The 14,803-nt window shown below is 35.9% G+C and overlaps 2 protein-coding genes across 2 annotated transcripts in view; both read left to right on the top strand.

Moving 5' to 3' along the window:
• The window catches only part of fam20cb (FAM20C golgi associated secretory pathway kinase b), a 54,450-nt gene extending 52,058 nt beyond the window's left edge, over window positions 1-2,392 (top strand). Inside the window, exon 10 of the mRNA XM_079595428.1 lies at window positions 14-2,392. Within this exon, the coding sequence (XP_079451554.1) occupies window positions 14-272 (259 nt within the window). The 3' untranslated portion in view covers window positions 273-2,392. The remainder of the gene's footprint in view (window positions 1-13) is intronic.
• A 2,377-nt stretch (window positions 2,393-4,769) lies between these two features.
• Window positions 4,770-8,055, top strand: foxl3 (forkhead box L3). The gene is made up of 3 exons (XM_079595946.1): window positions 4,770-5,376; window positions 5,973-6,141; window positions 6,422-8,055. The coding sequence occupies exons 1-3, from the start codon at window positions 5,267-5,269 to the stop codon at window positions 6,836-6,838; spliced, it is 696 nt and encodes a 231-aa protein (XP_079452072.1). The 5' UTR covers window positions 4,770-5,266; the 3' UTR covers window positions 6,839-8,055.
• The last annotated feature ends 6,748 nt before the right edge of the window (window positions 8,056-14,803 follow it).

Here is a 14,803-nt window from a genome sequence, read left to right as displayed (position 1 = left end):
CTGTTTGACTCAGGATGAAGAAGTCCACTCATTTACGGCTTCAGCTGTTGGCTAAGGAGGAGTTCAAACTGAGTGTTCTGATGGAGGAAAGTCTACAGACAGACACGCTGACGCCCATCCTCATTAAGCCTCATCTGGAGGCCATGGACCGCCGGCTACGCCTGGTGCTTCAAGTACTGACCGACTGCATTGAGAAGGAGGGCTACAGTAACGTAGTAGAGGATGACCTGGGCACCGAGGGCTTGAACACGGGTACAGTCCCACAGAGGTAGTGGGCGCAGACTGATCAGATGCGGGTCCTCTGAAGTCCCGCCACAGCTCTATAGACCATGAACGTCTTGCAAGAGATGACTTTTCTGAATTCAGTGAATTCCAAAGACTCATTCCTCAACCAATGGACCATGTGTTCAAATAAGGACACACCGTAGACAGAGAAAGCAGACCAGCATTTATTTGATCCAAAATGTAAGATGATCTTCACATGTAACAGCCGGTGTGTTATAAAGCAGTGGTTCTCAACTGGTGCAACGTCACCTAAAATGGGGTCACAGACTTGTTCTGATGTAGGATCATTATTATTTATATACGTTATATAAATAAAAATAACGTTTTAAATGGCCATTTTTTCTATTCAGCCTATTTCAGGTTAAAAATGTGGCATATTATTGGGCCACAGGCCTAATAATAATTTTCAGTGTAAAAATTATATTTTTATTATTTTTTTATGGTGAATAACTTTGTTTCTGTGTTGCGTTGCTACTTAATGTCTTGTGTGAGATGTAAAGAAAAACCAGTTGAGAACCACTGTTGTAACAAATCTAAATACATAACAAAAACCGCTTATATTTCCATGTCTTTGCAGAACATCATTTAACCAGTATTTGCTGTCCCTCTGGGAAAGTATTTGAACTTTAGAGATATATCAACTTATATCATTTTTTTTATTTTTAAAGAAATGAGCGAATGCTGTGCAGGACAGGTCAACTGCTACAGTGAATGTTTGGCTAAAGAAGGTTCAAACTACAGCTTCACAAACTCTTTCGCCGCTGTACATGACGTGCATCTGTCTGAATATATGTGGACTTTCTTGTCTTCAAATAAAATTCTTTATACTCTCTCCAAACAAGGAGGAATAAGAGGGACTGTGCATTCATACAGCAACGTATTTTTCTTGACCTTATTTCGGACAAAAAGCTTTGAGTGAACTTGAAAAGTGTCCCAACTGTCATGTTATAGCTGATCAGAGGTTATTTATTGAGTTTCATATTTATTGTTCCAAACATGCCACTCATACATTCTGTTACATGAAATCAAAGAGGTAAATTCATCTGGTACATTAAACCAGTTGCAGTATTTGTACTATAGCGAGTAGATAAGTAACAATGTGCAGTATATGTTTGAAAAAAGTTGATGGTTTACTGCATTTCAAAGAATTGTCCTTAACATTTAACAACTCGCATCATTCTGGCGTTGCCTACTCTACCCGCACATCAAGATCTGTTTTCAGTGAAATATTGAACAGTTCAACATTGTCAGTGACTGCTGCATTTTCACCCACATGTGACCTATAAATGTATCCTTTAAATTGCACAAGGATGCTGAATAATGTCAGATGAATGGCTAGAATTTTCATGCTATTAAACAAACATTTTGAAAACAATGTGAAAGTACGTGAATGTTGTTCCTTAGATCTAATGGATGATATACGCATCTTTTAGTCCTCTGTGTCTGAGTTCCGTAGCTTTCCTAGACTTTTTGACCACGCTACATAAAAAAATCATTTAAAAATCATCAATTAGTTTTTTTTTTAGATTTTGAAATTGCACAGCTCTTAAAGAAACAGTACATGACAGTTAACTGATGCATGAATACCACTTGGTTTAGTCGTAGCACAGAGGTCATGTTATGTTTGCTGATTGAGCTTTTTTCTTAGTATAATTTTGTATATATGATATGCTGCAGCGTATGTATGGACATGCATGTACATTGTAACATTCTTTTTAGTTCAGGGTGGGAAAGATGTGGGTGTTTATGTCCAGCTCTCTACAGCCTTTGTTGTACTACAAAACACATTTCTATTTCTACTAAAACTGCTGTAAATACCGTGTGAATCCAGTGCCTGTGCTATTAGAGAAATACTTGAATACTCGGTTGTGGAGATGTGAGAGTAATCCGCAGAATAAATGTGGTTTATTATATTATGGCTACATTGCAATTTCATACGTTTTGTTGTTTTCTTCATACCTACAGTTAGTATTTCCACATTTTCAAAGGTTTACAGTATGTTTTGCTGTTGCTGTCATGTTTTGTCTCTTAACGGGATCTTTTTGTTTCAGTTTGTCCGTTGGTTATGGTGCAATAAACAGAGATTAAGCAAATGATGGAATACAGATCATCTTTTTTTAATATAACCTATATAATAATTCCAGTGTAGTAATCATAGACTCTTAAATATGGACTGCTTTGCACATTTTTTTATAAAAAAAAATTAACCGATCATTATGTAACGCTTTAAAATAAGTCTAATTTGTTAACATTAGTTAATGCATTAGCTTACATGAACTAACAATTAACACCGTTCTTAAAGGATTTATTAACCTTTGTTAATGTAAATTAATAAAAATTGTCATGTTCATGTTAGTTCAGAGTGCATTAACAAATGTTTAATAGATAGACTGTTGATCATAAAAATGTGTTAGTAAATATTGAGATAGCATTAGATGAATAAATGCTGTAGAAGTAGTTCATTGTTAACTAATGTAGTTACAAAAATTTAACCAATTATTGTAAAGTGTTATCAGTTACACTTTATTTTCTGTTTTACAGTGTAATTATATATTATGTACTGAGTAATATTAATTAACTACATGTTCTTCCTATAGGGTTTGTGTTATGAATGGGGTTTGATTTAGGGTTATTTGCATGTAATTATGCATAATTTAGTACTACAGTTACTACATGTAACGTGTAACAAGGACACTATAAAACAAAGTGTTACCTTTATCACTAAAAAGTAATTACAGAAAACATTTGCTTCAATTGAATTGCTACAAAATCGCCTTTAGAGCAATTGTTTGTTCTAATAGCGACCAAATATAGAAATTTGTTGAAATCAATTACCATAAATGACCAGCTTGGTCCAGCTAAAGGCATATGTTTAAAAGTAAATCAGTAACAAATACAGTGATTAGACTATTTCTGGTCTGTTCATATGACATGGTTATACATTAGCTCATAATGGTATTAATTAATGATCAGTCCATCTGAACCATTTGAAAAGCTGTGCCGCTGTACCTGAAGCCCACTGTTCCACTTTAACATGAGAAGCTAAAATGGGACTTTAAATAGAGCCTCAAAAATCATTGATTAGGTACATTAATGTAAGCACTGCAGATGTTAATAATGTTTTCAAGTATTTTATGAAGTGTTACTGAGCACAGGCATTTGTTTTATTATATTGGAGATCAATGAGTTTGCTGAGGTTCCTGTAAAGAATTTCAGAATATTAAAGAAACAAAGGTATTCTTTGAAACTTTTTTTTTTCATTCATAACAAGTATGACTTAATTATAGAATAAACATTAAAAGTAGCTAAAAAGGAACTGATATACGGTGATGCAATAAATACATTACATTAATGTAGATTTTGTAATTTAAAGGGATAGTTCACCCAAAAAAAATTGACATCATTTACTCACCCTCAAGTTGTTCCAAACCTTTTTTTTTTTTGCTGAATACAAAAGAAGATATTTTGAAGAATGTTTGTCAAACAGCCATTGACTTCCATAGTAGCAAAAAAAGAAAATACTATGGAAGTCAATGGGTGGCGTCACCTGTCTGGTTACTGACATTCTTCAAAATATCTTTGTTTGTGTTCAGCAGAAAAAATAAACTCATATTGGAACACCTTGAGGGTTAGTAAATGATGACACATTTTTTGGGGGGATAGTTCACCCAAAAAAAAATGTTTCATCATTTACTCATCCTCAAATTGTTCCAAACCTGTATGAGTTTCTTTTTTCTGACTACAGTAGCCTATATATACTGTAAAAGCCTAAACATGTTAAAAGTCTAATCGGAATCGGACAGCTGCAGGTCAGCTATTCATAACAACCATATTGTAAATGAAATATATCAAATCAATGTTATTATACGCCAATATCATTTGATACAACAAAACATTTTGATACACAATAGCTACACACACACACATTTTAAATATCTGGGGCAGTTTTGCCTCAAGCGCTGGCTAATGTCTGTCCCTGACGCACAGTGTTGTTGTGCTGGTGCAGTAATGGTCTTGTGGAGTGGTCTGGTCTGGTCTGGTCTGGGGGGACAGGGACTGCAGTAATCAGAGCAGCCGCAGACGGTCCGGCAGAGGAAACGGCGTCATGGGAACGGACCGGGATTCCGCAGGGAACGTTATCAGATCGCACTCTCTGTGCACTCAGAGTCAGACAACGCCACATGAGCGCAAATATCTGTGATCATGATTCATTGCTCGCGTTTGTTAACGAAACAACGCAAAAACAACTGGACTTTAATAATTGACCTGTTTAATTTTCACCTGTTAAAATATCAAATCATAGCCAACTTTTAACAAAGCGTAGACTAATAACAAAAACAAAACAACGATTTTTGTCCGAGCTGTTCAAACATGGCAGCGAGATCGATCTCAGGCCACACACACATCTCGCGCCGCGGGCTGTTTGCTCGTGTTTCTCAGTCCCTTTTATGCCACTTAATGTTCTTTTGAACACACATCCCCTTTTTAGTCACGGAAACACAATTTATGGCTATTATGTCGCATTATAGATTGCATCTACAGAAGCCAAGAGTTGTTGCCGAGAGATATGTGATTCAAGGGGCCACAACTTTTTGAGAGGAACACAAACAACCTGAAAGAGTTAAGACCAAAGAGACGAGAAACATGTTTGTTAATGTTTCATTCGTCGTTCAATTATAGTTAAGAGGGCCAGACTATAAAAAGAAACACGACAAAACAAAACAAAACAACCAATTCAGAGTAGGACTGGACCACCCAGAATCAAAGAGTGAATGAGTGACTGGAGTTTGTTGATCACGCCCCGGGTTCAGACGTTTACAGTAGTTCCAGTCATGTACGCCCATTACATGAGCATCTGAGCAGCAGCCGGTCACTTACACTACACACACACACACTTCTCATGAGAGCTGCTCATTTATCTTGGCCAGCTAGAGCCTTTTTATTATTATAAATCACAAAGGCTTGCCACCCTGGACGTCTGATGATGTTTGACAGCTCGCAATATCCTTATAACTGTTTTAACTATGATGGAGAAGGATATCCCTCTTGTGCCACAGATGAAGAGAAGAAAGTGTGTCGTCCGGCTTACAGGTATTTCATTATTATTATTTATTATTATTATTATTATTATTTATTTTTTTATGATAGAATAAAAAAATTATTTGAGCACTTTTAAAATCATTTTAAATTAAGTCAAATACATTGTTGTAAAAGTTGTTGATGATATTTTAAATGATTTTTTCTTGCATTGTTTTATTTTATATTTCAAATTATATTTCTTAATATGCTGAATTAATGGTGTTGAGCATTACAGAGGGTAATACTATTTATAAGTAATGAATTAAAGTTTATTCTATTCTATTAGGCTATCAAAATATTAATATAAAACATTTTTGAAGTTATAATGTATCATATAGGCTATACTATGTAAAATGTAAGCAATATGTATTAATATGTAGTAATGACAGTATTTTTTATGAAATTATGACAATAAATTTATGCTGTTGTCTGGGATCAGTGAAGACTTGCAATAAAGCTTTTGCAATGTTAGCAAGATTAATACGTGTTTTAGAAAATTCAAAGCATATTATGTGTGAATGATAACAAAAGAGCATGTAGGGTATATCCGATACAAGCTACTTTGAAAGGACACATTTTCTCTAACATGCGTTTTCTGTCTCTATTAGTTACATTGCACTAATAGCGATGGCTATACAGCAGAGTCCAGAGAACAAAGTCACCCTATCTGGAATCTACGAGTTCATCATGAAGAGATTTCCTTATTACAGATCCAACCAGAGGGCTTGGCAAAACTCAATTCGGCATAACCTCTCTCTAAACAGCTGCTTCATAAAGGTATGAGGATGGAGGCTGGATGTGCTCAAATGTAAACAAAGTATCTAGATTTAAATAATAATAAAAAAACTAAGTGGATGAACAATTTTCATTATACAAATATAACCAGATTGTTTTGTTATGCTGTGCAACCAGGCATGGCTGGAAGTTCTGAAATCAACAAACGTTTTAAGAAAAAGTAAAGAAACCCCATAATTATAATTGTAAGGGCATTATAACTAATGGTTTTCTTAACTTTAGGGTTTGCTGTAACTGGCTGCTGATTATTTGTTTTCCTCAGGTGCCCCGTACGGAAGGTAACGAGAAAGGAAAAGGTAATTACTGGACGTTTGCCACGGGCTGCGAGTCCATGCTGGACCTCTTTGAAAATGGCAACTTTCGTCGCCGGCGCCGCAGACGCAACTTAAAAATGGGCCTGAAGGAGCCAGCCGAAACCTTTGTTGCCACGGACGCTCATCAGGGCGTCACAGTAAGATCCACAGAATCAGATTCGTTCTGCCCCGTGAACATCAGTCACAGACCGGCCCAAAACAACCCAGCCCTCAGCAAACCTGAGCCTGAGATCAAATTCAGCATTGACTACATTCTGTCCACGCCGGACCCTCTGCCGGGGTTCAGAGCCCCTAACAGTATAGCTGGAGCTGTGATCCACCACCTGGAGCCACAACATCTCAATCTACACTTCTGGACCATGTAACCTAAACCATAGAAGGCAGAACAGATTCAGTAAATACCTGAAGAAAGACAAATTAAGCTTCAATAGTGTGCCAAAAGTCCTTCCCATAATGCAAATTGGCTTGTCAGTATAGGCACATGCTGTTTATTGTGTGCTAGTGCTCTCGTCAGTAAGTCTGCTGTCGCTCATGTTAGCAAAGCTGTTAAATAAGAATGTAACTTGTGAATATATAATTATTTAATGATTAATAATTGGAGTTTGAATATATATATATACAGTATGATCATTTGAAAAGGTCAAAATGGTCAAAAAGGTCGTATATCAGCATGAATTTTTTTTAAAGCATAGACGGTTGATTTTTATTAAATCAATCAATTAGACTGTTCATGTCAAACAGGTAACACTTTACAATTAGGTTACATTTGTGAACATTAGTTAACAAAATGTTTTAATAACATGGAAAATACTTCTAAAGCATTCATTAATCTCAGTTAATGTTAATTTGAACATTTACTAATGCGTTATTGGTTACACTTTATTTTAAGGTGTCCTTGTTACAGTGTAATTATACATTTAAGTATGAGTAATGTTACTTAGGGTTAGGATTTGGTTTAGAGTTTGTTGCATGTGATTATGCCTAATTTATAGTAACGTGTATCATGGCACTAAAATAAAGTGTAGTAACACTATTTTACAGTCGTTACACTGTAACTCTAACCCTATATATACTGTATATAGTACATGTTGTTAATTAATATTACTCAGTACTTAAACCTAAAGTGTTACCGCATTACTAAAAACAAAAAACATTATTTAATGGACCTGAACATGCACAGTTGTATTTTTATTAACTGACGTTAACAAAGATGCATTGTTCGTTAACGCATTAATACTCATAACTACGTGCCTTACTGTAAAGTGTTACCAATACATAACTCACAATTTCGTTTTCCCCCAGTAAAAACGACAAATCTCATGCTCACCTGAGGTGTGTTGGTGTTGCGGACACGGGTTTGCTGTTAGGGAAGTGTTTGGTTAGGTTAGTGTAATCAGCATTCCCTGCTCACTGCACAACTGCTGAACGACTCTATTGTTTACATATGTTGTTTATAATGTGTATCATTGGCCCTTGACAGTCTGTGATCCGTATCAATCACTGATAGACTGAGAATATGCTCCCCTGGGCAAAACCAGAGCCCTCCATATCTAAAGCCCTCCCCGGGGTGTTTTTTTGCTTTTGATGTCTGAATCTCTGTTTATTTTAAAGCATCTTTAAACTTTGTACAAAGACGATATAAGAAGGAGAGTTTTTCAAAGGAAAAAGAGAGATGTGCTACACTATTCTCAGTCCTAATTGTTTGGCTGATTCAATTGCAATACCACATTGGTTTGGTCATTCGTTTTTAGTTAAAATCAAACCTGCGTATATATATATATATATATATATATATATATATATATATATATATATATATATATATATATATATATATATATATATATATATATATATATATATATATATACGCAGTAGTATATGTATGCATATATATATATATATATACAGTATATTTATGTATGTATGCATGTATGTATGTGTGTGTGTGTGTGTGTGTGTGTGTGTGTGTATATATATATACACACACACACACACACACACATGTATATGTGTATATATACAGTATATTATATATCATAGCATCTGTTAAATTAGTAGGTTTATGAGCAATGCTGGGATCTATGAAATATTGTTTAAATGCCAATATAAGGCAAGGAAGCAGTAATTATTGAATATAAGGCCTCACTCCTTTCAGTCACCAACATTCATTATTCGAGATTTGAGAAAATATTATATGCTGTATATGTAGTAATCTCCTAACAAACAGTAGTTAAAAAAAATTAACAAAATAAAAAAAAACAGGTTATAAATAAATAACTCTATATATCTCAGCCAGCTTTAATAATAGTGATTCCTTTTATGATATATATATACACGCATTTCTATTTTCAATATATATTCTATGTAAAAATGTCACATGCCATTTCACGTTCCTTAATGGTATAGAAATGCATTTGACATATTTGAATAGACATAACTGAATATTAGCAAACTGTCAGACAAGTGCAGTCTAACCTTCTCCAAATCTCCCTAATCTCTCTGACTGACCTTTTCCATTTATATGAAGTCCGACTAAATGCGATCCAAACACTCTATTAGAATAGATATCACTCATAAAGCTGGGAGTTTAGAACGGGCAGCCTGTTAACATTTATTTTCCTTCTAAGGTGTATCAATCATGGCTTGCATTGTGCTCAGGAGGGGACATTTTTCAATTTAACCTTTATATTACGGAGTGACTGCATCAGAAAGGTTTCAACACACTTAACATGAGTGGCATTTAATATAGCATTACACTTGCAAGGTTAGCCAGAGATGTGACCTTATTCAAATCCTGCTGCCACTACAACACCTATCCTGATGCAATTATAATTAAACGCCTTATGCCGGCTTGCAAATCCTCTGATCGATCACTGATATTAAGGTAAATATTGCACTGCCCCCAGTGAACATCTAACTCTAAAAGTGTTATGGATCAGCAGGTTTCTATTAACAGCATTGTTGATGTTGTGTGCTCTGGTGTGGATATATTTGGGTAAATTAACTTAGCATAAAGTGCTTCAAGGCTTGATCTTAAAAGGCACAAGATCCCCCCCTTCCCAAAAAAACTCCTCAAAGCTCTGGCTGCATTCCTTTACCCTGCCATGGCGTACGGATTAATGTTAGTTTAGGGAGTAAACGTTCATTTTTGCTTCGCTTTTTAATTAAAACCAGTTTACACTTCATAGATTAATGTGTCTCTGGAATATTGTGACAGTGTTGTTCACTTGCCTTGTCTGTTGTTGTTGTTGTACAGATCTTAAGATAAAATTGTATCTTTCCCCCTCATATTTGTAAATAAACCCTCTTTTTGTGCATATATTTATTGCGTTATACTGAAGCATTGTCAGCGAGGTGAAATGAAAGGCTTAGGGCTAGGTAAACAGCACTGAACGAGGAAATTGGGAAATCAGTGATGTGCAACGATAATAGCACCCATATAATAAACATAAACAGCTAATTTGCTCAAAATGTTTAGCTTTCATTGCCTTTTCCCCTGTTTTAAAATTGGATTTTGGCCAGGAAATTATTACAAAAACAAGATAGCGATGAAACCTTTAAGAAATACTTATAATGCAATAATAAGTCCCTGATTAACAATCATGATTTCCTTAAGGTGTGATTTTTAGTGCACGCTAAGGATGTAGCGTTCATTGAATAACTCTCAATCTAATGAATCAGGCTGGATGTGCACATGCTTCTGAATAACCTGGAAGCTAAAGAGAGCTCTTTAAATAACTATAGGTTATGAGGTTTGCTACTGTATGTTTTGGACTGACTCCAGTTAAAGCTGCAGTCCGTAGTTTTTTCTCTTTGTCGCCATCTCTGTTTGAAATCTGCAATTGCAGTTATTCGCGGAATTATCAACTTTACGCGGGTTGTGCCTCGGCACGGCTCAGTGCGGATGAATAAATGTTTTGAGGAGAATGTGCGGCTGTCAGTCGCCATGCCGGTGTGGATATTATCATTCGCAATCACAGATTCAACTTTTTGGAAGTATGGCCGACATAAGAATTTTCCAACACAATCTCATGAAAGTGCGTATCTATACCACAAATGTTATATTTCTTGTGCCATTTATACAGCAAAAATGTTTTTTTGCGTGCATATGTACACACTGAAAACCCTTGGGTAGGATTAGGGGTGGGGAGTGCGTGCGTATTAAACGCCATAAAGTGCGTATCATATGCACGCGAAAACTATTTTTGGCGTATAAATGGCACGAGAAATAACATTCGTGGTAGATACGCGCTTTCATGAGTTCGGCTGGAATTTTCACCAGAAAATGTAATCTGAATAAGTACGTAACATCCACTTTTGTTCTGATGTGATCCGCCATCAAATTGATAAGTTTAATTATATCAAGTGCTGTGAGAAAAGGCTATAAATCTCCACCTCCAGCATCCTCACACGCAATATACCTAGCCGAGACACTTTTGTGTACAGATGCGACGTAATGACGCAAAGACATGCTTGAATTTCCTGCGGATGAATAAATGTTTTGAGGAGAATGTGCGGCTGTCAGTCGCCATGCCGGTGTGGATATTATCATTCGCAATCACAGATTCAACTTTTTGGAAGTATGGCCGACATAAGAATTTTCCAACACAATCCACCAGTACCACTGGAATTAAAAACTTTATTACAAGCTTACCGTTCTGAATCGAGCTAAGGCAAGCAGATAGTTTTGAACACTGGCTGGTTATGTACTTGCTCAAAAAATCATTTTGGATAATTTTGAACCCAAAAAAGTTACGGGCTGCAGCTTTAAATGTAAGATTTTTTTTATATTATCATGTTCACAAATTTAGTGATCAAAATATTTCAACATCCTCTCTAAAAAGGCTACCTAAAATTTCTATCTCACGACCAATTCGTACGAGAATTACTCGTACTGATTCTTTCGTACGATTTGTCAAAACCCCAGTGACGGTTAGGTTTAGGGGTGGAGTCAGAGGTAGGTCATTCGTACGAATTGGGCAACTCGTAAAATATAGAGGTTACTTGTACGAATTAGCCACCTCGTAAAATTCGCACAAATTGCCAATGCCATGAGATCGGGTTGAAAAAGACCATAAACTAAACAGGCCATGTCATAAAAATGTACAGTCGTCATACCTGCATTTCTATCAATACAAAGCCATGTTTTTTTATGCAATAGGCTACTTAGTCATTGAGGTTATCACATTAATTACAGAGCTCAAAAAGCGAACACGTTAATGGGCCGTTGCACTATGATCAGGAAATAATTAATTTCCATTGCCCTTGATGAAAGTGTTTATGCACTTGTTGCAAGTGTTTACTACAGCCTTTCTAACACAAGAGGTTTTCATTTTAACCCTTAGTCAGGAATGTGCCACGCGAGCCTGATTCTCATTGGTGCTTGCATCATTTCCTCTAAATTGTTGTCAAATTTGTCTACATGCACAGAGGATTCTTGTCTTCAAGGGTTTACGAGAAACAACGTAACCACTTCACTGGCAGTCATGAAATAATGTGGTTATGATAAAGAGACTCACCTTTTAGATCTTGAGTTGCTCTTCACTCACTTCTGCTTGAGATCATTTCCTGCTGAAAGTTGTACTTTCATTCAAACTAGATGTTTTATAGTCTGCAAACAGGTTCTCTCTTCTTCCTTCTTCTCCAGCCTCTTCTAGGTTGTCTGTGTGTTTTGAACTGTTCAAAAGTTGAGTCTCATATTTATGTATTTATTTGATTAAAAAATATAGTAAAACAGTGTAGTGAAATATTATTATTATTATATCGAATGTAATATATATATATATATATTGGATGCAATAATGATCCAATAATAGACAGTGACTCTCTATTATTGGATCATTATTGCAGTGATTAATATGTTTATAACATGTTATATGTTTTTGTTCTCCTGCCCCTAATTGACGGAGTGTGTTAATTTCCTACATGACAATTTCAAATTGTCCAGAAAGACAAAGTCAAATTGTCTCAAATTGTGAAAGAATGGTTGGGAGAGTGAGCATGAAGAATAATTTTTACACATGAGTTGGCACCTATGAGTCCAGACCTTATCATTGAAAGTGTTTGGAATGTGCTGGACTACACTTTACAGAGCGCTTGAATTTCTTTTAAATTTCTCACAGGCCTCTAGTCTAGTCCCAGCGAGTTTTGTTCCGATAGACCTCCATTAACCTTGTCTGAGAGCTGCTCAAAATTCATTGGCCGCCCCCGGCCGCGTTTTCAGGATACGCGAAAGTTTGATGAAAATATCTCGTTCTGTTCAAGGATTCCAACGATATAAGAAACTTGACTTGAGCCTACGCTTAACGGTTTAGGAGTCATGAATGATTTCGTAGGCTACTTTTGACCGCTGTAGCGCCCCCGTCAGGCCGATCGGGGTGAGCTTTGGTGACGGTGTGAGTACTACCAGCCCTCAAAGTCTCTAAAGCCCGGAACACAACAAGCCGACGCCGTCGAACTAGTGGCAACGAAAGCAGACTGCAGGGTCGGGTAAAACTTACGGTTTGGTCTTAGGGGAGAATGCTGATTTGAAATTTTAACCAACACAATAATGTTTCAGTGCTACGCGCTTGAACCCTTAATTAAAACATTGTTTTTAAGAAATAAAACAAGTTTTCATTTGTTTAAATTTAAACATTGAACCTGCCAAAAGGAATTATTACATTTTAAAAGGACAACTAAATTGTTTTGTTAGTTTTTTCTTTATACCACTTTTATAGTAATTTTATAAATGGATTTACCTCCATTTTTTTAAGTAAATTTGTTTTTGACACTGCAATGTTTACATATTCTATGTACTCCTATGTAGCCTACTCAAGGTCCAGCCATGAAAAACAAACAGTGATATAGATTTTTGGGCATACCACCCCCCACACTAGTTAGATCTGTAATTCAGTTAGAATAGAAATACATTTTATATGACATACAGTTTTACAATAGACAGAGTAACAGATCACCATCTTGGTATGTTTTATTGGAGTTCAACACATGCATGAATCAAACAGTACAGAGAGCAGCTTGAGGTATAACAACAGGTAAGCACACAGACCAACACCAGTACAATCTGTTAAACCAAGATTGACCAGAGAAATGATCACCGATTAGAGTACAGCTTACGCCAGTCCTTCACACTCACACACACACACACTCTCACACACACACACACACTGCAGTTTCACTCTCTTTATAGAGATGTGTCATGTTGGAAAGCTAGATTCTCCCCTTCCCGTCCCTTGGTAAACACAGGATAAACACGGTGTCTGCAGCAGATATCAGGAGCGGTTGTTCACACACACACATATAGATAGACACACACACAACTCCAAATACATATCAAAGAGAAGAAAAGTGCCGTACCTATAAAGAATTGCTCTCAAAGGTACAAAAGGGTTTCTTTACTGAAGACATTGGCAAAACCTGACCACATGCTGGGGAAATTTTTTGTCTGCCTAAAATAAGTCAGTGAAACAGTTTCACTCCAAACTGCAACATGAAACAAGAGCGGAAACGCCAAACCTATGATTCTGAGCTTTACAGTTCCTTCATACTAATATAAAGTTAAAATAACCAATACTGACTTCTGAAATAAAAGACGCAAAATAAATGTCTTTTACATTCTCAAACTGTACATTTCTGAGACTAATTTACAGCCAAAACCATTTCAAATGAAATCAAACTGTAGTGCAGCATTGATAGATGAAATTGCACATATGCTGAGAAATTGAAGGTAGTTTGCTAATAAAGTGATAAATAACTCAAAAAGTTAACATTATCCATGTCAAGATGAACCATATCAGCGATAGAGTCAAAAACAATAACAACAGCATTTAAATGAGATGGTTAACATCCATGGGAGGTAAAATCTGTATGTTTTTTTTTTATACATTGAATTTAGTGTACATTTTAATAATGCATAGGGGGATATCTAAATCTCTTAAGTCAATTCTGAAAACTAACAAGTCCCCACAATTGTCGTGTCCCTCAAGTCTCCTGTTATCAACAGAACAAAGCCACAATATTATATCAATGCTCGTGCATTATCAGACGGCATCCCTGCTACAGCGAACCTTTACTTACTGTAGCTCTTCTAACAAACCAGACATTATTGCTGCATGTACAACAGCTTCAGCTTTTCATAGCTCCTTAAACAGTTTCCCTTAAAATTGCTTTAACAGATCCACCAGTTTAACATTTACAAACAGCATAATGAACTCCCAATAAGTTTTCGAACTGAAATTATGAGTGCCAAAGCTTAGTTACTCAAAAGATCTGGATTTGTTTTCATTTGTAATACAATTTTTTTTGTGTAGTGTGACAAATCATATAAA

Source organism: Phoxinus phoxinus (assembly GCF_949152265.1).
Source record: "Phoxinus phoxinus genome assembly, chromosome: 21".
Taxonomy (NCBI): domain Eukaryota; kingdom Metazoa; phylum Chordata; class Actinopteri; order Cypriniformes; family Leuciscidae; genus Phoxinus; species Phoxinus phoxinus.
The sequence above is the reverse complement of the archived record's forward strand: the minus strand, read 5'-3'. Positions and strand labels throughout refer to the sequence as shown.

Excerpts from the sequence above, each read along its gene's own strand:
- foxl3 (XM_079595946.1), top strand. The coding sequence starts at position 5,267 with ATGATGTTTGACAGCTCGCAATATCCTTATAACTGTTTTAACTATGAT. Across the intron at positions 5,377-5,972 it reads GTGTGTCGTCCGGCTTACAG|TTACATTGCACTAATAGCGA; the intron begins GTATTTCATTAT and ends TGTCTCTATTAG. Across the intron at positions 6,142-6,421 it reads TAAACAGCTGCTTCATAAAG|GTGCCCCGTACGGAAGGTAA; the intron begins GTATGAGGATGG and ends TGTTTTCCTCAG.